This window comes from Phyllobates terribilis, unplaced genomic scaffold (assembly GCF_046119375.1).
Source record: "Phyllobates terribilis strain yellow unplaced genomic scaffold, ASM4611937v1 Scaffold_86__1_contigs__length_6382490, whole genome shotgun sequence".
In the NCBI taxonomy this organism is placed as follows: Eukaryota; Metazoa; Chordata; class Amphibia; order Anura; family Dendrobatidae; genus Phyllobates; species Phyllobates terribilis.
Window position 1 is genome coordinate 4,044,881 of NW_027362846.1, and position 24,234 is coordinate 4,069,114.

At 41.5% G+C, this 24,234-nt stretch overlaps 2 protein-coding genes across 2 annotated transcripts in view; both read right to left on the reverse strand.

The window, feature by feature from the left end:
- Positions 1-15,987: 15,987 nt before the first annotated feature.
- Positions 15,988-19,743, reverse strand: LOC141197707 (uncharacterized; the record flags this gene model as incomplete). The annotated part of the gene is made up of 1 exon (XM_073662793.1): positions 15,988-19,743. A coding segment is annotated over one exon (2,034 nt), but the record flags the coding sequence as incomplete, so codon positions are not given.
- Positions 19,744-23,037: 3,294 nt separating this feature from the next.
- Positions 23,038-24,234, reverse strand: part of LOC141197708 (uncharacterized) — a 37,194-nt gene continuing 35,997 nt past the window's right edge. The window contains exons 6-9 of the mRNA XM_073662794.1: positions 23,759-23,908; positions 23,450-23,629; positions 23,243-23,366; positions 23,038-23,159 (exon numbers count right to left, since the gene is read on the reverse strand). Coding sequence (XP_073518895.1) covers positions 23,038-23,159; positions 23,243-23,366; positions 23,450-23,629; positions 23,759-23,908 — 576 coding nt within the window. The remainder of the gene's footprint in view (positions 23,160-23,242; positions 23,367-23,449; positions 23,630-23,758; positions 23,909-24,234) is intronic.

Sequence of the window (24,234 nt, forward strand, 5' to 3'; positions counted from 1 at the left end):
GCCTGCGTTTTGGTAGCGTATATGGCTTCGGGGAAGGGAACGATTACAGAACAAAAGAAACAGAACTATTAAATTTTATATTTAATCCAAAAGGGAGGCAGTGTTTAGGAAAAATATATACAAGGATGTTACAAAGGAGACATTAAAATACATATGCAGATACATAAAATAAACAGGGTATAAAGAAGACAACTTACTCTATACGATCGTGGAGACGATTCAATATAGGTGGAGGAGGGGCTCCCCAAATTGAATATGCTGTTATTGAACAGGACTCGTTGCTTATAATTCTTATCCCCCCCTGGCAATGAGTGCTCCTGTCTTCTCCATAGATTCTCTTATGCCTAAGGGGAGATCTGGCCACACTCCCCTTGTGGTGACATCATGTGGGCCGGTCTCCAGCCTGTACATTTTTATTAAAAACGCTAACTTCTGCGATAACTCACCGCTCGTTGATCGCAGAAGCTTGCAAACTACGCCATTTTTTCTCTTATGATTTTATCTCTATTTAGATATCACACATCACATAGCTGCATTCTGCCATTCTGGTGTTTTTGCGCTACAGCTCCCTGATTTTGGTTACAGCCTGGAAAACTACCTATACATTCCTGGGCTCATTTGGTCACTACACCTATGGGTCCCGTTACTGTCGGACCTATGGAACTCACAAGATTTCATATTTCATATTGGAGTCAGTGAGTCTACAAATTTACCTTTGAGGCTCGGGAAGTAGCCTCACGGGTACACGCAAATTAGTGCAAGCTAGCATTTTAATTACCTCCTGCGTCTTTCAGAGACAAGATGCTTGCTTCCTAACGAAGTTATAACACTCCTTGGCTGGCCCTCTTTGCATTAGCTATTTCTCAGGCGTGTGCTAATTGGGGTTTTTGAGCTGAGCAGAAGGGGAATAAGGGAGGAGTGTGAACATCTGTATCAGGCAGATATGGAAGAACATTTTCCTGATATTAATATTTTCCTGACAGGGAGGTATTCAACTGCATTACAAATCTACACTAACAGTCCTTCTAAGGAATAATTGTGATGCACATTAATCCTGGTGATAGCAGGAGTTAGGCAGGCCGAGTTTGTGGAGAGCATATACAACAGAAGAGGGTCCATTGCACGTTCTTTCTGCTGCTACTACTCATATCCATAGCCCTATATATCAGGGCTAATAATCTTTTTGCTCTCAATCCTCATTATTTTGTCGAAAAGCAATATAATACACAATTTTTACTGCTCCATTTGCTTGTTAGCAGCATACTGACAGATTTGGCTGATTTTAATAGCATTGCTGTATTGGGGAAGCAGAGAAACCTGTCCATCATCAGACGTGATCCTATATTACTGTAGTAGTAATCCTGACATTTTTGGGAGCGTGACAAATATTACACTCCATTTAAAGTCTGCCAGTTGTGTGTTCAATCCTACTCACACTTGGTCGCTGACCAATACCACTGCCTAAAACCATGGTCATCAGACGTGATCCTATATTACTGCGGTAATAACCCTCACATTTTTGTAAACGTGAAAAATATTATACTCCATTTAAAATGGGCAAGGTGCGGGAAAAGGGACGGGGAAGTGGACGTGATGGTGCATGTTGAGGCCGAGTTCATGGGCAAAATGAAATTGTGCCTGCTGAGGGAGCACAACATGCACCCACATCATGTCGCCCTAACTTCCTGTCCCACTTTGTATGGTTACAGGGAACACTACTCTTGAAGCCAAACCAGTGTTAAAAGGTTGTTGGTTGGATAACAGATAATGCTTCCAGTCAGTTTGCCACCACCACCACCACCATCCTGTCTTCCACACGGTCCAGTCCCAGTTACTGTGAGTCTGGACCACATATTCCTCACCCTGATCCTCCTTCCTCCCACCATGCTGAGTGCCCGGAGACAAGTGATCACACACTTGGACTCTCCGAAGAGCATTTAACTTTTCCATTTAAAGATTCGGGCCTCTCTCCCTGCCCGCTTGAAGCAGGACATGAGGAGATCTCGTGTAGCGATGCCCAAATATTTGAGAAGCCACGGTCACATGAAGGCAATGGTGGGAAAGTGCATTTACTGTTCCAAGAGGTGGATGATGATGAAACACAATTGCCAGCAAGTCAGGAGGAGGCGCAGGGTGTGTACATGGATGACGAGGTGGTGGACGATGAAGTCACTGACCCAACCTGGCAAGGTGATATGAATAGCAAGGACAGCAGTGCAGAGGGGGGTGGAACCATAGCACCAAACAGGCAGGAACAAGCAGTGAGGTGGCCATAGACACAAGGTGGGCAACTGTTCCCGAGAACACCAATATGAGGGAAGTTGCCAGTCCAACTGTTAGGTCTTCCAGAATCTGGCTCTTTTTTTAAAGACTGTCCAGTTAATCCCAAAAAGGCCATTTGCAACATCTGCCATGCCAGCAAAACTACCAGCCTGACCACCACCAGCATGCTCAGGCTCATGACAGTAAAGCACCTGACTAGTTGGGCCCAACACAAGGGTCCAGAAACAGTGTCTGTGGGTGACACCACTGCCTGTCCTGCTGTTGTGTGTGCACGCCAATCCCCTCTCCATGGTGCAGGTGAAGATGCCTCCCACCCTGCACCTGTTGTTGCACACTTGAAACCATCATTATCAGCAACCACGTCCTTGTCCCAGCACAGCATTCAGTTTTCCCTACCCCAGTCCTTTGAACGCAAGCGCAAATACACAGCCAACCACCCACAGTCCACAGTACTAATCTGCCACATTTCTCGACTGCTTGCACTGGAAATATTGCCTTTAAGGTTTGTGGAAGAGAAAGTTTTCCACAGCCTTATGGCGGCGGCCGTCCCTCACAAGCACATGTACCAGAACATTAGCTATGCTCTCACCAATGCAGTTACTGGGAAGGTCCATTAAACCATGGACACGTGGACAAATGCTTGTGGCCAGGGACGGTACGTCTCACTGATGGCACACTGGGTTAATATTGTGGAAACCGGGACTCAGTCGGACCCCGGGATAGAACACGTCCTCCTGTCGCCGAGGGTTGTGGGTCCTGGGTCAATCAGGGTTGCCCCCACATTTTACAGCTCCCGTACCTCCTCCTCCTCTTCAGCCTCCGTCTCCAAAATTAAAACACCAGTTGCAAGCTGGAAGCACTGCAGCACTGCCTCGGCCAAGCGGTAACAGGCTGTGCTGAAGCCAATATGCTTAGCTAACAAACCGCACATCGACTCCATGTGATATTCTTCTTTATATAAAATAATAATTGCTCCGCCCTTATCGGGTGGGTGTGTTACTTTATTTTTATTTTCCTGTAATTCTTTTATATTCCTTTCTTCTTCCCTGGTTAGATTATTATGTTGTTCTTTTCTCTTGGTTTTGTGTATATATCTAATGACCAAGGTTTGAAAGGTGTGAAAGGCCTCGGTGTATTCCTGTATCGGATTGTACGTTGATTTGCACTTTAGTTCTGTATGTATAGATGGATCTTCTCAGTATAATTATTTATTTTGTTTGTAATAAATTAACTATCTTTTTTTCCAATAGTAGTTGTTTAGTACTAGATTCCGCATAAATTTCTTTATGCCTATGAATGCATCAAATTTGTTGAAGTAATTGGTAGGGGCAAATTTTAAACCCCTCTGTAATAAATTGTATTCTGTGCTGGTTATTTCATGGTTGCTCAGATTGTAATTTTTTTGCCCCATAGCGATTACTTTCCCTTTCACTTGTTCCTCTTTCTTTTTTTCAGCGATCTTTTTCTTGATAGATCCCCCCCCCCCCGCCAACATTCCCTTTTGTTTTTTGGGGGGGGCGGGTTTGGAAAATAAATTCTTGTTTACTGCAATCCTTTTAGAATGTATTTTTTCTCTATTTGTAGTTCCTTTAGACAGTGTTTCTATTGGGGAATTATTTTTTTCTATTGTTTCCCATGGTGTATCTTCCACATTGAGATTTGTTAATGCTTCAAATCTATTTTGTATGTTTATTGGATCTGCTTGAATAGGTGTCCGTGGGAGGTCCGATATAGCTCCATTTTTTGTTGTTTTTGACGAGGCTCCCTTTCCTTGTTCTTTGTATTAGTATCTATGGGATCCATGACTACTTTTTCTTGTCCTGTATGGTTAATGGAATTTTGTGAACCCGTACTGTGTATAGTGATATCTAATAGGGATTCTTCCCCTGCATCAGTATGGATTTCATCTATTGTATTGTATAAATTTTCCCATGATCTTCTTCCTTTTTTATTTTGTTTCCTATTGTAAATGTTTGGTTTGTCTTTATAAGGAATTTCATCTCTGGAAAACTTAGATAGTTTTTTATCCTACAAAAAACTTGAGTTGGATCCTACTATGAGATTTTATAGAGAACTCAAAATTTTAATCAACAAAGGAAAAAATATGAATATTTTATCTACTCAAGAATATAAATATATTAATATTCAAAATCCAGCTCTGGCAATGTTTTATCATGTGCCCAAGATCCAACAGGATATAAATAATCCCCCGGGAAGACCCATAATATCGGGCATCTACTGCCTTACCGCTAATTTGTCAGAATACCTTGATCATATGTTCCTACATTACCCACTCATATTAAAGATACTAAACATATTTTGCAAATGACAAAAACTATCCAGTGGGAACCCCACTATATCATGGGCACACTGGATATATCTTCATAATATACTGTAATAGATAATGAAAAAGGATGTAAAGCGGTTGAGTTATATTTAAAGAGGAGCATAGGAGATTTAATAGTGCCTGAAAATCAAATTAATTTCATTAGAGAAGCTGTCAGATTTGTTTTGTCTCATAATTATTTTACAGTTGTGCTCAAAAGTTTACATACCCCGACAGAATTTTTGCTTTCTTGGCCTTGTTTCAGAGTATATGAATGAAACTTTTTCTCCACTCATGGTTATTGGTTGGGTGAAGCCATTTATTGTCAAATTACTGTGTTTTCTCTTTTTAAATTTTAATGACAACCAAAAACATCCAAATGACCCTGATCAAAAGTTCACAAACCCCAGTTCTTAATACTGTGTATTGCCCCCTCTAACATCAATGACAGCTTGAAGTCTTTTGTCGTAGTTGTGAATGAGGTTCTTTATTTTCTCAGATGGTAAAGCTGCCCATTCTTCTTGGCAAAAAGCCTCCAGTTCCTGTAAATTCCTGAGCTGTCTAGCATGAACAACACACTTGAGATCTCCCTAGAGTGGCTCAATGATATTGAGGTCAGGAGACTGAGATGGCCACTCCAGAACCTTCACTTTGTTCTGCTGTAGCCAATGACAGGTCGACTTGGTATTGTGTTTTGGATCATTGTCCTGTTGGAAAGTCCAAGAACGTCCCATGCGCAGCTTCCTGGCTGATGAGTGCAAATTTTCCTCCAGTATTTGCTGATTATGTGCTGCATTCAACTTTCCTTCAACTTTTACCAAGTTTCCTGTGCCTTTGTAGTTCACACATCTGCAAAACATCAGCTATCCACCTCTATGCTTTACAGTAGGAATGGTGTTCCTTTCATCATAGGCCTTGTTGACCTCTCTCCAAATGTAAATGCATGGAAACAGGGAGGGAAAGAAAGGGAGAGTCACCTCACCGGAATGGAGTCTGCAAATCCTCTGCCCAGAGATCCTCGCAGGGAGTCGCCCTGGCTCGGGTCGGCGCAATGAAGACAAAAGAGGAAAATCTCCAGCGTAGGATAAAGTTAAAACATAGTAATTTATTGAGTCCAAGATAAAAAATCTTTGAGTTCATCCGAGAAATACAAGCATCACATAAATCTGCTCCAGTGAGGAATTACATCACTTTTTAAGAAGGCTGTCTGCCTTCCTATCCATTGCGTCCTTTAGGGATGATGAATCCTCAAACGGGATGGATGTTTTTCGCTAACCTGGCAATCGGGATATCAATTTTTGGGGTTTCGTTCCATAATTTTATATCTTCTGGTTTCAAATGGTAGTCGAGTTCTGAAGCTTCTGGGAATTACTAGCTTCTTCGCTGCGTCCTCCCACTCTTTCAGGATCATTGCCTTAATGTGATTATTCACGGGAAAAACCTTATTCCTGCGGGTTCTCAACCCCCCAAACATCTCATCCTGCACTGATGATGGTTGGTAAGTGTCTTCTATCTGCATAGTGTTTCTTACTGCAGTTAACAGTGTATCGGTATCTTCCCAGGAGAAGAGATATTTTTTCTTCTCTTCTGGGGGTTAATGATAGAGTCTTCCCTGTCCTGATCGGGGGCAGAAAAATCTGACAACTCTTCTTCCCCAGAACTGGACTCCAGCTCCTGACGTGGCCTCTTGAGACGGGGCGCACCCTGAGGAGCCTGTGGAGTGACTAAATCTGTAACAGTACTTTGTACCTCCTCTCTTACTATGGCACTTAAGTCTGACATGAAGGAGGAATGTTCTTCTTTGACAATTTTTGCAATACAGGTAGAGCATAACTGTTTCCCGTATGTGTCCGGTAGTTTCTTGTTACAGATGGCGCATCTCCTTTTCTTAGGAGCTGATGTCATCGAGTCTTTTTTAGGTGTCTCCTTGTCCTAAAATGACAAGGAGCACAAGACTTTTACTACCGTATACAAATGGGAATGAGGTGAGAAGAGGGGAAGTACCCAGTAAACTTACTTGGACTGGAGGTTAAGTCGGAGTGTCAGAACGACCAGTGGTTAGATCTGCCATTACTGGTGTGCTGGTTGACTGATAACCTTAGTCCCATCCCCCCTTAAATAGACCTTTCTCATCTGTCTTCCATCTGAATCCTCAGAAAAAAAGGCGTTTCTCCTTTAATTTTCAGTTTGGTGCAATTTTTTTCAAATTTTCAGGAAGTGCGTTCCACTGTGGAACGCACGCCGGTTACTAGAGGTTCGCGTATCGCTCCCTCTGTAACCGGAAGTGCTGTCTCCGCCATCTTGCGCCCGCTGGAGTATGCAGGGCTGCAGCTGCCGGAACCAAGAGCCCCCTTTGCGGGGGAGACTGTTCCACTCCCACCGGAAAAAAGGCTGAGGGACCCCTGGTTTTAGTGGGGTGTCAGCCTCCGGACCCTGGCAGGAGGATGGGGAGGAGTGTGAGGACCCTGGCCCGATCCTCCTGCCCCCGATACGTAATCCTCTTCTGTGCCCGTCCCTGATAGGTACAGGAAAAAACACTGGAGTAGGGGTGGAGGGAGGGGCCTTTTAACCTCTTGTGTGTTTCCTGATCCTATCAAGGATATGAAGGACGACCTCCTGATGGTGCTGTCAGGAGGGACGTCCTGGAAAAGTTTTTTTGTTAACATTAATATACTTTGAAACAAGGCCAAAAAAGCAAAAATTCTGCCGGGGTATGTAAACTTTTGAGCACATCTGTATGTATGATGAACAATTTTACTTACAGACGGGGGGGAACTGCGATGGGGACCAGATTCGCACCAAGCTTTGCTAATCTGTATGTGAAGTGGTGGGAGGAGCTCAAACTCCAGCCCCAGGGGGAGCTGGGTGCGAATCTGGTCCTATGGAAATGATTTATAGATTATGTTTATTTTAATTGGACAGGGGATCAAGATTCTTAGACATTATTTTTAAATAATTTAAATAAAAATTATTTTAATCTAAATTTTACATAGACTATTAGTAAAGAGACAATTAATTTTCTGGATATCACTTACCTGTAAAGGCGGCAGCCTGTTGGAATCACTGCACGATATATGGTGACTTCCCGGCACCGCATCCATATTGCTCAGCTCCTTCTCCACCACATGGATTGTAGACACATACACTCCACGAGTGCACTCAAGATTGGGACAAACAATCCAGTACCCGTCACAACGGGACAGACTTTTTTTTGGCATTCTGCCAGGATCTTGATTGAGCATAGTGCAACGCTCTGTAGGACAGTTCATTTGGAACAAACAAAAGGATCATCATGCGGATATATCCATAGGAATTTTCACATGGCACAGATCATTAGTGGCAGAAGATAACAAAAGGTAGGAAACACTGTTTTTGGAACCTTTACCTATATATTCTAATTGGTTTACATTCATATGAACTACCGCAATTATTTCTATATTTTTCAGTTTTGGATTCACTTCTTAGCACATCTCTAACTTTTTACATTGAAATCACAGATTATATTCTTTTAATAATTATTTCCACTTAACAGTTTTTAATTAATCCTTTGATCAACTTCTCCCCCTCTTTTATCTATATTTATGAACTCATTCATCGAGATTTTAACATGATTAATAATATTCCAGGATCAACGAATGACAGCTGATCTCGTTTAATCAATTATTTCATTTTAAAATAGTTTTTGCAATGAGCAGTTATTCATTCATTTTTTAGATATTCAGCGCGTTTTTCACAACTCATATATACAAAAAGCTCATATTCGATTGGCTGCATATACAACACAATTTTCTGGTATCATTGGATATATTTTAATAATAGATTAAAGATTAGCTCTTAGCCCTTCACTTAGTATAGTTTGTCGCAAAGATGTGACAATAATCTATTTATTCCTAACAGCTCAGTACACATGAAATGCTTTCCAATACACATTGTAAGCATTCGATCCATACTCCTTCATTTAATACATCTTATTATATGATGCCGCTCACCCATTTTCCCTTCTTCTCTTCTTCTTTTCTCACATCCACCATCCTGTTTTACCGGTCAACCTTCGTTGTACTGCTACTTGCCTCTGACTCGGAGCGCTTGTCGACCGGAATCCTCTGGTGCGGCTTGGAAGATCAGCCGACGTTCCTCTGTCCTATACTATTCATCTGATTTAAACCGAGGTGTGTATCAACTTACGTTAGAGTCCACCTTCTCCCCCTCACTCATCTAATCATCAGGCATATCTGACATTTCCTTTTGTCGGATATGCCATTCAGCTCCCACACTAGAAGCTCTCCTTTGGTAATCATCACGAGCTCTATTTGGAGCACCAGAAAAACCGCGTTCGAAAACCACTAAGCACACACTCATTATTTCTCCCCACCTACTGGTTAACATTATATTCTCTTTTTTAATAATTAATTTTCTAATATCACATAGAATTGTGGCAAATATTGTTGGATACTAACTATAAACCATTGGGATATATTGGGATATCATTCCCCCATTTTTTTCCCTTCATAAGGAACTAATTTTGCAGCTCAATTCTCATCAAACTCTTGGGTGGCATACAGCACTGTTAAACCACATTCATACTCCAATAAATCAATTGAGCACCAGTTCGCACCTCATTTAGGAATACACACATACACAACAATTTTTTTTTTTTTTTTTTACTCAAATGGTATGAGCATTTCTTTTTCAGTTATTTTTATTAATATACGATATTATGTTTTAATGCAATTAATATATTCAATATTTTTCTGTCTTTAATACTTCAACCAACCTCTTTTTCATGGACTCACATATGAAATTGACACATCATGTGCTCCTGTTTGGTGTTTTTTTTTTTCCAAAAAGACCGCATATAAAACTGCTCAAGTTACACATGGTACCTATTAGGTTATGTCCTGAGGAAGAAGATGTGTATGACTTCGAAACGCGTTGACTTTTAACCTATACATTTCATTAAGAACACATTTGCGTCCTGGAATCTTCATCAGCAGCGCAGATCAAACACATTTTGCCTGGAACCACAATTGTTTCATGTGAGACTGTCCAATGCCCCTATTTGTATGCTAATTTGTGAAAGGTCTGCTGATTACAAATTGTATCAGTCCCCGGAGGTGAACTAGTCTGCATCATTTGAGAGGATGATTAAGCAGTCTAATTAAACAATTGAACAATGAGAGAACAGCCATGACTATCTCCCAACAATCATACAAGACAATGCCCTGAAATGGGTCTGAGGGTTATAAAAAGGGGCTTACTCCTGTCACCGGTGTGATTCTACAGGACTTCAGCCTGGGGACCATCTTTCCAGTTGGTGGATTACAAAACTGCTCCACTGCCCAATACTGACCTCATGAATTAGTTTAGATGACCCAGTTTGGGACAATTCGGTCTCCTAGCTTGGTCAGTTTCCTAAGCTTGCCGCTACCTCCTCTCTGTGGGTGTCTGCCAAAAGAGGGGTGCTGCTGGTTGTAGCAGTTGGCCCTGGTTGCCCCGAAGTCATGGAGGTTCAAATCCACGGCAAGCCAGTCAAAGGGAAAGACTGTCACTTCCACTATTACTATGTAATATATGTTGTTAAATGTTGGTGACCCAATAAAGTCTTATCGGAGAGTGATACCCTACCCTGTGTTGTCTGAGTAGTGTTCTGCCCATGGGGAAGGAGTACAGTGGGATGAGTTCCGGCCTGTGTAGTCTTTCAAAAAGAAATCCAGGCCAGCGGATGAAAGCACCCAATGACTCTCGTGACTCTAATAAAGTATTGTAGAATAGCAAAGTAATAAATCTTTTGTTAGTGTTTCTCTGCACCATGTGTTTTATTCACATATAGCTTCATAGCAAGAATATTTATAGCACACATACAGTACAGACCAAAAGTTTGGACACACCTTGTCATTTAAAGATTTTTCTGTATTTTCATGACAATGAAAATTGTACATTCACACTGAAGGCATCAAAACTATGAATCAACACATGTGGAATTATATACTTAACAAAAAAGTGTGAAACCACTGAAAATATGTCTTATATTCTAGGTTCTTCAAAGTAGCCACCTTTTGCTTTGATGACTGCTTTGCACACTCTTGGCATTCTCTTGATGAGCTTCAAGAGGTAGTCACCGGAAATGGTCTTCCAACAATCTTGAAGGAGTTCCCAGAGATGCTTAGCACTTGTTGGCCCTTTTGCCTTCACTCTGCGGTCCAGCTCACCCCAAACCATCTCAATTGGGATCAGGTCTGGTGACTGTGGAGGCCAGGTCATCTGGCGTAGCCCCCCCATCACTCTCCTTCTTGGTCAAATAGCCCTTACACAGCCTGGAGGTGTGTTTGGGGTCATTGTCCTGTTGAAAAATAAATGATGGTCCAACTAAACGCAAACCGGATGGAATAGCATGCCGCTGCAAGATGCTGTGGTAGCCATGCTGGTTCAGTATGCCTTCAATTTTGAATAAATCCCCAACAGTGTCACCAGCAAAGCACCCCCACACCATAACACCTCCTCCTCCATGCTTCACGGTGGGAACCAGGCATGTAGAGACCATCTGTTCATCTTTTCTGCATCGCACAAAGACACGGTGGTTGGAACCAATGATCTCAAATTTGGACTCATCAGACCAAAGCACAGATTTCCACTGGTCTAATGTCCATTCCTTGTGTTCTTAAGCCCAAACAAGTCTCTTTTGCTTGTTGCCTGTCCTTAGCAGTGGTTTCCTAGCAGCTATTTTACCATGAAGGACTGCTGCACAAAATTTCCTCTTAAGAGTTGTTGAAGAGATGTGTCTGTTGCTAGAACTCTGTGTGGCATTGACCTGGTCTCTGATCTGAGCTGCTGTTAACCTGCGATTTCTGAGGCTGGTGACTTGGATAAACTTATCCTCAGAAGCAGAGGTGACTCTTGGTCTTCCTTTCCTGGGGCGGTCCTCATGTGACCCAGTTTCTTTGTAGCGCTTGATGGTTTTTGCAACTGCACTTGGGGACACTTTCAAAGTTTTCCCAATTTTTCAGACTGACTGACCTTCATTTCTTAAAGTAATAATGGCCATTCGTTTTTCTTTACTTAGCTGCTTTTTTCTTGCCATAATACAAATTCTAACAGTCTATTCAGTAGGACTATCAGCTGTGTATCCACCAGACTTCTGCACAACACAACTGATGGTCCCAAACCCATTTATAAGGCAAGAAATCCCACTTATTAAACCTGATAGGGCACACCTGTGAAGTGAAAACCATTTCCGGTGACTACCTCTTGAAGCTCATCAAAAGAATACCAAGATTGTGGAAAGCAGTCATCAAAGCAAAAGGTGGCTACTTTGAAGAACCTAGAATATAAGACATATTTTCAGTTGTTTCACACTTTTTTGTTAAGTATATAATTCCACATGTGTTAATTCATAGTTTTGATGCCTTCAGTGTGAATGTACAATTTTCATAGTCATGAAAATATAGAAAAATCTTTAAATGAGAAGGTGTGTCCAAACTTTTGGTCTGTACTGTATATACACACACAAAACTGCTGCATGGACAGTGCATTCAAACTAAGCTCTGCGACATATGCACATTTAGATACACACACAGCTCTGCTACATACGCACATATACATACACACATAGCTTTGCTACATATGCATATTTACATATACACACACATATACAACTCTGCTACATACAGTAGCATGTAAAAGTTTGGGCACACTGGTCAAAATTACTGTTAGTGAGGACAGTTAATCAATTTGAAGATGAAATAGCTAAAAAGAATCAAATTAAGGATGACGCATTTCCTTTGTATTTTAGGCAAAAAAAAATATTGTCATTTTTTACACTTTAAAAATTACAAAAACAAAAATGCTCCGATGCTAAATTTTGGGCACCCTGCATGGTCAGCACCTAGTTGCACCCCTTTTTCCAAGTATCACAGTGTCATTTTCAGAGTGCTAGGCAGCGGTTTAGAAGAATCCATGGCTGCTGTTTTGTGGCACAAGGTTAGAGGAGGCAGAGTTTTTATAAAGCTGAGAAATTTGCATCAGATGGCCTTTCTGAACAATGATGGTGAGCAAACCATAATGCTAAAAGGCTAATTAACCCATTGACCCCCGAGGGTGGTTTGCACGTTAATGACCAGGCAAATTTTTACAATTCTGACCACTGTCACTTTATGAGGTAATTACTCTGGGACGCTTCAACGGATCCCCCAGATTCTGAGATTGTTTTTTCGTGACATATTGTACTTCATGATTGTGGTAAAATTTCTTCAATATCACTTGCGTTTATTTGTGAAAAAAATGGAAATTTGGTGAAAATTTTGAAAATTTTGCAATTTTCAAAATTTGAATTTTTATGCCCTTAAATCAGAGAGATATGTCACACAAAAGAGTTAATAAATAACATTTCCCACATGTCTACTTTATATCAGCACAATTTTGGAACCCAATTTTTTTTTTTGTTAGGGAGCTATAAGGGTTAAAAGTTGACCAGCGATTTCTCATTTTTCCAACAAAATTTACAAAACCATTTTTTTAGGGACCACATCACATTTGAAGTCACTTTGAGAGGTCTTTATGACAGAAAATACCCAAAAGTGACACCATTCTAAAAACTGCACCCCTCAAGCTGCTCAAAACCACATTCAAGAACTTTATTAACCCTTCAGGTGCTTCACAGGAATTTTTGGAATGTGGAAGAAAAAAATGAACATTTAACTTTTTTCACAAAAATGTTACTTTAGACCCAATTTTTTTTATTTTCACAGGGGTAACAAGAAAAAATGGACCCCAAAATTTGTTGTGCAATTTCCCCTGGGCACGCAGATACCCAATATGTGGGGAAAAAACACTGTTTGGGCGCACGGCAGGGCTCAGAAGGGAAGGAGCGCCATTTGACTTTTTGATTGTAAAATTTGCTTGAATAATTAGCGGACGCCATGTTGCGTTTGGAGAGCCCCTGTGTGCCCAAACATTGGAGCTCCCCCACAAATAGGTGCCTTGGGGGGTCTAGTTTCCAAAATGGGGTCACTTGTGGGGGGGGCTCCAATGTTTGGGCACACGGGGACTCTCCAAATGCAACATGGTATCCGCTAACAAATTGTCGGCTCAAATTGTTAGCGGACACCATGTTGCATTTGGAGAGCCCCTGTGTTCCCAAAAATTGGAGCTCCCCCACAAGTGACCCCATTTTTGAAACTAGACCCCCCAAGGCACCTATCTAGATGCATAGTGAGCACTTGGAACCCCTAGGTGCTTCACAAATTGATTCGCAAAAATGAAAAAGTGTTTTTTTTTTTATTTTTACCAATCAATTTGTGAAGCACCTAGGGGTTCCAAGTGCTCACTATGCATCTAGATAGGTGCCTTGGGGGCTCTAGTTTCCAAAATGGGGTCACTTGTGGGGGAGCTCCAACGTTTGGGCACACAGGGACTCTCCAAATGCAACATGGTATCCGCTAACAAATTGTCGGCTCAAATTGTTAGCGGACACCATGTTGCGTTTGGAGAGCCCCTGTGTGCCCAAACATTGGAGCTCCCCCACAAGTGACCCCATTTTGGAAACTAGACCCCCTAAGGCACCTATCTAGATGCATAGTGAGCACTTGGAACCCCCAGGTGCTTCACAAATTGATTCGTAAAAATGAAAAAGTGAAAAAAAAAAACACTTTTTCATTTTTATGAATCAATTTGTGTCGCGTTTGGAGAGCCCGTGATGTGCCTAAACAGTGCAGCTCCCCCACAAGTGACCCCATTTTGGAAACTATACCCCTCAAGGATTTTATTAAGGTGTATAGTGAACATTTTGAACCCAGAGGTACGACACAGAATTTGATAACATTAGGTCATCATATTGAATAAGTTGTCATTAGTCTTGAGCGCAAGTGCTCGCTACTTGAGTTTGCATCGGGTACTCAGGTATGCACCATGTACAGCGTGTGCTCGAGTGACATGCTAGAGTCCCTGCTCCGCATGTTTCACGGTTATTAGACACCCAAAAAAAAACATGCGGGGATCGCTCGTGCATGGCAGGCAATCCCCGTAAAGTTTTTTTGGCCTCAGAGCATATGGGGCGGAGACTCGAGCATGTCACTCAAATACCCACGATACTCAATGCATACTAGAGCACCCGATGCAAACTCAAGTAGCGAGCACTTGCGCTCAACACTAGTCGCCATATCGTCATCTTTTTTTTCTTACTTTTGAAAAAAATCCCAACCCCATCACAACCCTAACCCCAAACCCAGCCCTAACCCTAGCCCAACCCTAACCCGAGAGTTTATTTTTGACGCCGTTCCTCGTGCGGTATAAGTGATTAGACGACTTTATTCTTCGGGTCGGTGTGATTACAGCAATACCAGAATCTTATGGGGTTTTTATGACTGACAGCTGTCACACACTAAAAGACGCATTTTTTGTAAAATTTAGTTTTTGCATCGCCATATTTTGAGAGCTATAATTATTCCTGATTTTGGCAGACAGTCATGTGATGGCTCGTTTTTTGCGGGATGAGTTGACATTGTTATTGGTGCCATTTTCAGGCACATGACATTTTTTGATCGCTTTCTATTCCGATTTTTGGGAGGCAGAATAAACAAAAACCAACAATTCAGGAATTGTTTTTTTTTTTTTTTTTTTTAATTCTGTTCTGCGTGTGGTAAAATTGATAAGGCAGCTTTATTCTTCGGGTCAGTACGTTTACAGCGGTACCACATTTATATCGTTTTTCTATGTTTTGCACTTTTACATAATAAAAGCATTTTTATAGAAAAAATTATTTTTTAGCATAGCTTTATTCTGAGAGCTATAACTTTTTTTATTTTTCGGCTGATGGAGCTGTATGTCGGTTTGTTTTTTGCGGGACGAGATGACGTTTTCAGCAGTACTATTTTTATTTATAGTTGTCTTTTTGATCGCGTGTTATTCCATTTTTTGTTTGGCGGTATGGTGATAAAGCATTGTTTTTTGCTTCGTTTTTTAAAAAATTTTTTACCGTGTTCACTGAAGGGGTTAACTAGTGGGACTAGTAGGTCAGGTTGTTCCGGACGCGGCGATACCAAATATGTGTACTTTTATTGTTTTTTTTTATAATAATATTTATTGATGGGTACATTATATTTTTATTTTTGGTGGATTATTTTTTATTTTTTTTGCAATTTTTTTTTTTTTTTTTTTCACTTTCTGAAAGTTTATATACTTTATTACTTTGTCCCACTATGGGACTTTCACTTTTTTTCTCTGATCGCCTGCATGGCACAGGAATGCAGCACCATCCCTGTGCCATGCAGGCTGTCAGCGCTGGACAGGGAGAAGATTGTTTGGAGATGCACTGCGCATGTCCAAACAATCTTCCTGCTTGTCTGGTGACCCGGATGTTGTCATGACGACATCGGTTCATCATGGCAACACCCGGGAAGCCGCGTCAGACAGCGCTGGAGGCCGGAAGAGGAGGTGAGTATCTGCGATCACCTCCCCTTGCCCCCGCAATGCTGCGATCGACTTCGATTGCAGCATCGCGGGGGTTAATGTGCTGGGAGCGGTGCAGGATCGCTCCCTGCACATAGTATCGGGTGTCAGCTGTGACAATCAGCTGACACCCGGCGGCGATCGCGCCCGAACAGCCTGTGTGCGCGCGCGATCGCCATGACGTACTAATACGGGTCTGGCTCTTAAGTCCCAGGGCACAGACGCGTATTAGTACGTCATATGTTGTTAAGGGGTTAAGGTCTGAAACCTTGGTCAAAGTTATCTAAGCACACAAATCTCAAAGGATGCCTAAAAACTTTTGCACCGTCCCATTTTCCTTTTTGTAATTTTTAAAATGTAAAAAATGACAATATTTTTTTTTTCTTTTGTCTAAAATACAAAGGAAATGTGTCATATTTAACTTTAGGCATTTCAGAGATCATTTACTCTTCAACTCGCTTAACTGTTCTCAATGACAGTAATTTTGACCAGGGGTGCCCAAACTTTTACATGCCACTGTATGAACACATATATATACAGCTTTACTAAATATGCACATTTGCATACACATACACTGTATATACATGACCCCATTTTGTAGTTCCTTCAAGGTCATGTGATTGATTCCATGATCTGAAAGGTCTTTGAGCTATTCGGGTGGAAGGTTCTTCAGCTGCTCACACAGAACGTGCAGCCTCTGTGCAGGTCCCGGTGGCTTCCTTTCCTGCTCAGCACCAATCAGTTAGAAAAGTGTGGAGCTGCAGGAGAGAGAGCAGTTCTTTCAGTGATCAGGAAGGACACTGTCATATTATTCTCCTCTGTCACAGGAATCTGACTCCAGTCTACAAGACGCACTCACTTATTAGCAAGATTATTTTCTTGCTAAAAGTGTGTGTCTTATAGTCCAAAAATACAGTCAGTTTTAAATATACAACTGTCTGCTATCTGTTTTTGTACAGTTTGTCAATAACATATATAGTTTCTCTCCCATCGGAGTTGTTTTGGATGGTCAACAAAATAGGATTTTCCAGAAAATCACTTTTCACACTCTAGGTATGATAATGACTAATCTCTATGTGGGATTTTTTGATGTTTAAATGGGTTCTCCACTACTTTCACAACCCATTCTCATTCCTAATGTTTGATCCTGCTAAAATAAAAACAAATTACACAAACTTCCCAATCCAGCGCTGTCAGCATTTGCATTTCCGAGGCTCAAGTGAGGTTGTTGAGAGCCTTGCACCCAATCAGTGCTGGTGTAACTGTCCCCACCTTCGAACAAATTGAACATTAAGAGGAAGTCGGAGAGCAGCTGCAGCCCTGGCTTCCTGTTGGTGTTCAACAAATCCGAAAGCGGCGACAGTGAAGCTGATTGAAGGCAGGGCTTGTGTGATTTAACGACCTCACATGAGCCCCGGGAATGCGAATCTCAACACTACTAGAATGGTGCTGACATGGAAAGTTATTATGAGTGTTTTTATTTTAACGAGGTCAAACATGAGGAATGACGAGAGACTGTCCTAGTAATGGACAACTCCTTTAAGATACAATTTTCAGTTAAAACAATTCCAACATTCTGAACATGAAAGGGGCTTCACCCCTGTGTGACTTCTCTGATGTTTATTATGAGTTGATTTCTGTGTAAAACATTTCACACCTTAAGAACATGAAAAAGGCTTCTCCCCTGTGTGAATTCTTTGGTGATTAAAAAGAGATGATTTCTTCAAAAAACATTTTCCACATTCTGAACAGGAAAAAGGCCTCACCCCTGTGTGAGTTCTATGGTGCTTAACCAAATCTGATTTGTGGCTAAAACATTTCCCACATTCTGAACAGAAAAAAGGCTTCTCTCCTGTGTGGGTTCTCTGGTGAATTACAAAATTTGATTTCTGGCTAAAACATTTCCCACATTCTAAACATGAATAAGGCTTCTCCCCTGTGTGAGTTCGCTGATGCTTAACAAAATCAGATTTACCGTTAAAACATTTCCCACATTCTGAACAGGAAAAAGGCTGCTGCCCTGTGTGAGTTCGCTGGTGCCTAAGAAAATATGATTTATCGTTAAAACGTTTCCCACATTCTGAACAGGAAAAAGGCTTCTCCCCTGTGTGAGTTCTCTGGTGCTTAACCAAATCTGATTTCTGGCTAAAACATTTTCCACATTCTGAACAGGAAAAAAGCTTCTCCTCTGTGTGAGTTTTCTGGTGCTTAACCAAATCTGATTTCTGGCTAAAACATTTTCCACATTCTGAACAGGAAAAAGGATTCTCCTCTGTGTGATTTCTTTGGTGCTTAACCAAATCTGATTTCTGGCTAAAACATTTTCCACATTCTGAACAGGAAAAGGGCTTCTCTGTGTGAGTTCTCTGGTGCTTAAACAAAATTGATTTCTGGCTAAAACATTTTCCACATTCTGAACAGGAAAAAGGCTTCTCCCCTGTGTGAGTTCTCTGGTGCTTAACCAAATCTGATTTCTGGTTAAAACATTTTCCACATTCTGAACACGAAAAAGGCTTCTCCCCTGTGTGAGTTCGCTGGTGCTTAACAAGACCTGAATGATCGTAAAAACATTTCTCACATTCTGAACATGGAAAAGGCTTCTGCCCTGTGTGAGTTCGCTGGTGCTTAACAAAATATGATTTATCGTAAAAACATTTCCCACATTCTGAACATGAAAAAGGCTTCTGCCCTGTGTGAGTTCGCTGGTGCTTAACAAAATATGATTTATCGTTAAAACATTTCCCACATTCTGAACAGAAAAAAGGCTTCTCCCCTGTGTGAGTTCTCAGGTGCTTAGCAAAATCTGATTTGCGGTTAAAACATTTCCCACATTCTGAACATGAAAAAGGCTTCTGCCCTGTGTGAGTTTGCTGGTGCTTAACAAAATATGCTTTATCGTTAAAACGTTTCCCACATTCTGAACATGAATAAGGCTTCTCACCTGTGTGAATACTCTCATGCCTAACAAGATTTGATTTCTGGCTAAAACATTTCCCACATTCTGAACATGAATAAGGCTTCTCCCCTGTGTGAGTACGCTGGTGATTAACAAAATCTGATTTCTGGCTAAAACATTTTTCACATTCTGAACATGAATAAGGCTTCTCACCTGTGTGAATACTCTCATGCCTAAAAAGATTTGATTTCTGGCTAAAACATTTCCCACATTCTGAACAGGAAAAAGGCTGCTGCCCTGTGTGAGTTATTTGGTGCTTAACAAAATTTGATTTGTGGCTAAAACACTTCCCACATTCTGAACATGAATAAGGCTTCTCACCTGTGTGAATACTCTCATGCCTAATTAGATCTGATATCTGTTTAAAACATTTCCCACATTTGCAGCAAGAAAATCCTTTTTTTGCTTTATGAATTTTTTGATGTTTAAGAAAACACTTTTCCAGGGGAAAATTATTCCCATGTTCTGAATGTGAAAATGGCTTCTTTGCTTTACGAGCAATTTGATTTTTAATGCCTTTTTTGTGACTTTGATTTTCCTTAGTAGTTGGTAATGAATCAGAAGATAGGACCCGTTTCAAAGGACCAGATGACAGATCTTTGCTGTGAGGGGATGATGGTATATCTGGAGTAATGGCATTCACTTCAATTGTATCCTGTGGGATCTCAAAAACATCTGATTGAAAAATTGAAGATACCAGCTGTCCCTCTGATCTCCTGGTACAGTCATCTGCCAAGAATAAAACGAATTATTATTTTTGAACAAAATATATCCTTGAATTTTATATTTTTTGAACATTTCTACTTAAACTCGCTGTAAAAAATAGCAAGTTATGTAAAAATATGGAATTATTCACCAAGACAATGACAGTTCACTGTCTAATAAGAAACTGTGAAGACCCGGGCATAATACTACTCAGAGAACGCAGGGTGAGAGTAAACAGTGTGGCAATACTTTATTGAACCACCAAACGGACAATAAACACATAGAACTACTACTAGAACTACTACTACTACTACTACTAGAACTACTAGAACTACAACTACTACTACTAGAACTACTACTACGTCTGGCAGTCAAAAACTGTGACTATAGACAATAACACATTTACTGAAATGATCAAACTCAACAGTCTTCATTAGTGATGGGCTAGCACTAAAATGCTCGGTTGCTCGGGTTGAGCACATTGGAATACTCGGATGCTCGACCCGAGCGATGAGTCCAATGTAAGTCTATGGGAAACTCGAGCATTTTTCAGGCGGCACCCCCGACTGTCAAAAGAGGGCCTAAGAATTGCTCAAATCGATGGGAAAAGTGCTCAAATGACATGGGAACAGCATGGGGAAGACCCCTGGAAGCATTTCTGACTCCCAGGTTACTTCTGTCAACAACGTTGTCAGAGGTATTAAGCCACTTTTACAGACTCACAATAAAACATACAAAAACAAAATGGATTTTCCTGGGAAATATGTTAAGGAACATCCTTTCCAGGGTAATGACTTGTATATAAAGCAAGATAAATAACCAAAAACAAAAATACTTCAAATATTTGGGCATCGCTACCTGCAATCTCCACTTGCCCCGCTTCAAGTGGACCGGGCGAGAGGCCCGAATCTATAAATGGAAAAGTGAACCGCTCTTCGGAGTGTCTAAATGTGGGATCAGTTGTCTCCGGGCACTCGGCATGGTGGGAGGAAGGAGGATCAGTGTGAGGAATATGCGGTCCAGACTCACGGCTACTGAGTCTTGACCATGTGGAAGACAGCGTGGTGGTGGTGGCTAAGTGACTGGAAGCATTATCCGCTATCCAACCAACAACCTTTTGACACTGCTCTGGGTTCAATAGTGGTGTGCTGCGGTCCCCTAGGAATTGGGACAGGAAGGTCTGGTAACAAGATGTGGGTGTTTGTTGTGGCACAATTTCAGCTTGCCCACGGCCTTGGCCTCTGCATGCACCATCACCCTTACGTCCAGTTCCCCGTCCCTTGCCACGCGCCTTGTCCATTTTAAATGGAGGACAATATCTTCCACGCTCACTACATATGGCTGAATTTGGAGCGAAGTTATATGTAATCCGTGTGACAGAGAAAACACAGTTTTAAATACCTGGCCTGTAGGTAACTATTTTGAACAGCAAACCGGTGTCAAAAACTTTGCTGACACACTGAAAAAAAATTTGAATGGAGGCCAAAAATGGCAGTATTTTCAGCGCAATTATATGTGATCCGTGTCACAGACAAACCACAGTTTTAAATAGCTGGATTTTTAGCACTGTAATATGGAAAGGATTTGGCTGTATTCTGCAGTGCCAACAAGCAAACGGCGCAGAAAAATGGATTAAGATCCCCCCCAAAAAATTATTCCTGGCCCCTGAGACCTGGGTCTATTTCTAGAAATATCTAATAGCAGCAGAAGTCAGAACTGGAATGGAGCCTCTTGTGCTATAAGCACTGCAGTCTGCTATATACACTGCCTGCCTGATATCTCTGCAGATGGATTAGTCCTCAGAAGGACTGTTTGTTAAGATGAATATGTGTAATGTACTTTTTTTCTCCCTACACTACCTAATACACAACCAAATCTCTCCCTAGCTTAGCAGCACCTCTCCCTACACTGCCTGATTGCGGAGTAGACTGACTAGCACAGCGGCGCCAGGTCTGATATAGACCTGATGACGCCGTGCAGCCAGCTAATCAGTGTAATGCCACAACCAACATGGCTGCGGCATTACAGTGAGTGGCAGGCAATGCCTGCATGTTGTTTCGCGCTCTAAAGAGCACCAAACATGCAGGGAGGAGACCCAAGCATCCGCCCGAGCATCTCGCAAGTACTCGGCGAGCTCTGAGCATCTCGAGTACTGAGATGCTCGGGCGAGTACTGAGTACTTGCGAATATGCTCGCTCATCACTAGTCTTCATCGGTAAAAAATAAGTAATTAGTGGTGAAACCTCTCTGGAAAGAGTAGAGGGCTCGGTGGAACTTGGTAATCTAAACTATCATAAGGGACAATATTCTATCAGATGAGTTTCAAGAAGAAATATTAGACATTTAAAGAGAACTTTTTATAATAGTGCAGAGCTGAGGAGTCTTAAATTTAGCTTAGAGATATATCATGGCACAGGTGTAATGTTTTTTGCATAGTTAATCGTGATCCTGTTTGAAGTTAGTTGGATTTAAAAGAAATTGAAAACTCAGGATAAAGGGAAACTCTGTTGTTATTATACAGAAATTCACACTTGGCCTCACTGCACATTTAATGTTGTAGATCATAAAAGTGAAGTTTGGCCAGAAAGACTGGACCTGGTCTTGTAGGGACCATATGAGGACATTCAGCAGCACAGAAGGGAGAGAAGGTAGATTCATCCTATAAGATATCAGGATTCTAGAAAGCCAACAGCATCATTACCCTTCACTTTCTCTGAAAAGCCCATCATAATTTTTCTTCAAGTGATTTTCTAACTTTTGTCAGCACATTCTACATACGCTGTCATTTGGCTTTGTAAATTACAGATCTGGGCGGGTAACGGTCAGTGTCTTCTGATCCCAGAGTGCAGGTGGATCTTCCAGGTTGTAAGTTCTATAGAAAAGGGCTTTCAATACCAAAAGTCATTTGAAAATTTTTGGGTGGAAGAGAATGTTGTGGTCCAGAGGTAAAATGGTGAACAGACGATTGTGATACAGCCGGACTACACCACCGATAAAGCAGCCACAGCCGGTGACTGAGAATAATCGGTGACTTCTCTACATTTAGTGGTCACTACTCACCTGGGTAGTCATATGTAGGAATCTCGTCTTTACACCGCTCCTCACCCCTCACATATGTCTCTGTAGTATTAATAAGGGTCAGATCTTCACCCTGAAACAAATATTGTAAAAGTCACAGACAGATGGAGAAGTCCCATCTATGATCAGCTCTAATCCTGCCATCTCCACCGTTCTCATTACACAAGTATAAACCATATAATACTGATTGATAAAACAAGACTGAACACAAGACCTTCACAGCCGTCTACACATCATAGGGGAGATCTCATGACACCTTCTCTCCATCTACCTGATGATCCTGAGGAACATTGGGATCTTCTTGTTTACAGTCCTGTGGAAGAAGAGGACGGGGACATCTCTCTGGTGTTGTCCTCTTACTGGATAGATCTGGAGGAAACACATACAGGGACTGAATTCATTCTTTACATACAGATAATTATAGGCCGTGTGTATTTAGTCCTGTCTATTACCTGGTGATGTGAGGGGCTGGGGAACCTCCATCATGACGTCCTTGTACAGATCTTTGTGTCCTTCTAAATACTCCCACTCCTCCATGGAGAAATAGACGGTGACATCCTGACACCTTATAGGAACCTTACACATACAATGATACCGTCATCCCCCCGATCCCTCCATAGCATTACTGTATAATGTCCCAGCATTCCCAGCAGTGTCACCTCTCCAGTCAGCAGCTCAATCATCTTGTAGGCGAGTTCTAGGATCTTCTGGTCATTGATGTCCTCATGTATCAGGGGGTGAGGTGGAGACCCCGTGATTGGGCTCAGGGGTCTTCCCCATCCCTCAGACACAGGGTCCTGACAGCGCTCACTAGAGGTCTTCTTCACTACTGTGTAATCCTGGTTATGGAGAGACACGTTAATAAATCTCACTACAGACATTTCCAGAGTCCTCACCTCTCCAGTTCTGTCCATCTGTTATTCCCATAGATAAGAATGATGTAATGTGACGTCATCAGAATCTCTCACCTCTCCAGTAAGCCGGAAGAGGATCTCTAGGGTGAGGTGGAATATCCTCTCCGCCATCTTGTCTCTGTCCATATCCATAGTTGATGGGTAAATCAGGAAAATTCTTTTATCCAGAAGATCTTCACTGAGAGGATCCGATATTGTAGAGACCTGAATGAGAAGAAGATGAGCCGATGTAACATCATAAAAATCCTGTGTAATAATACAATTACTGGAGACAATGAGGAGATATATTATTTTACATTATTTAGTTTTCTGCTTTACATCTAGTAATAAAACCTATATATTTTAGGCCACAGACAACAAGCAGTTTCTTCCTTGGAGTCTGTAGCTGAACACGTTTCTCATAGACTCGTCTTCCATTACACTGGTATCCACTATAATCGGCATTAGCAATACTGCAGGATATATTCATTACACATGACTTGAGAAATAACTACTTCATGATGAGGACGACATCTTTAACCCCTTTACAG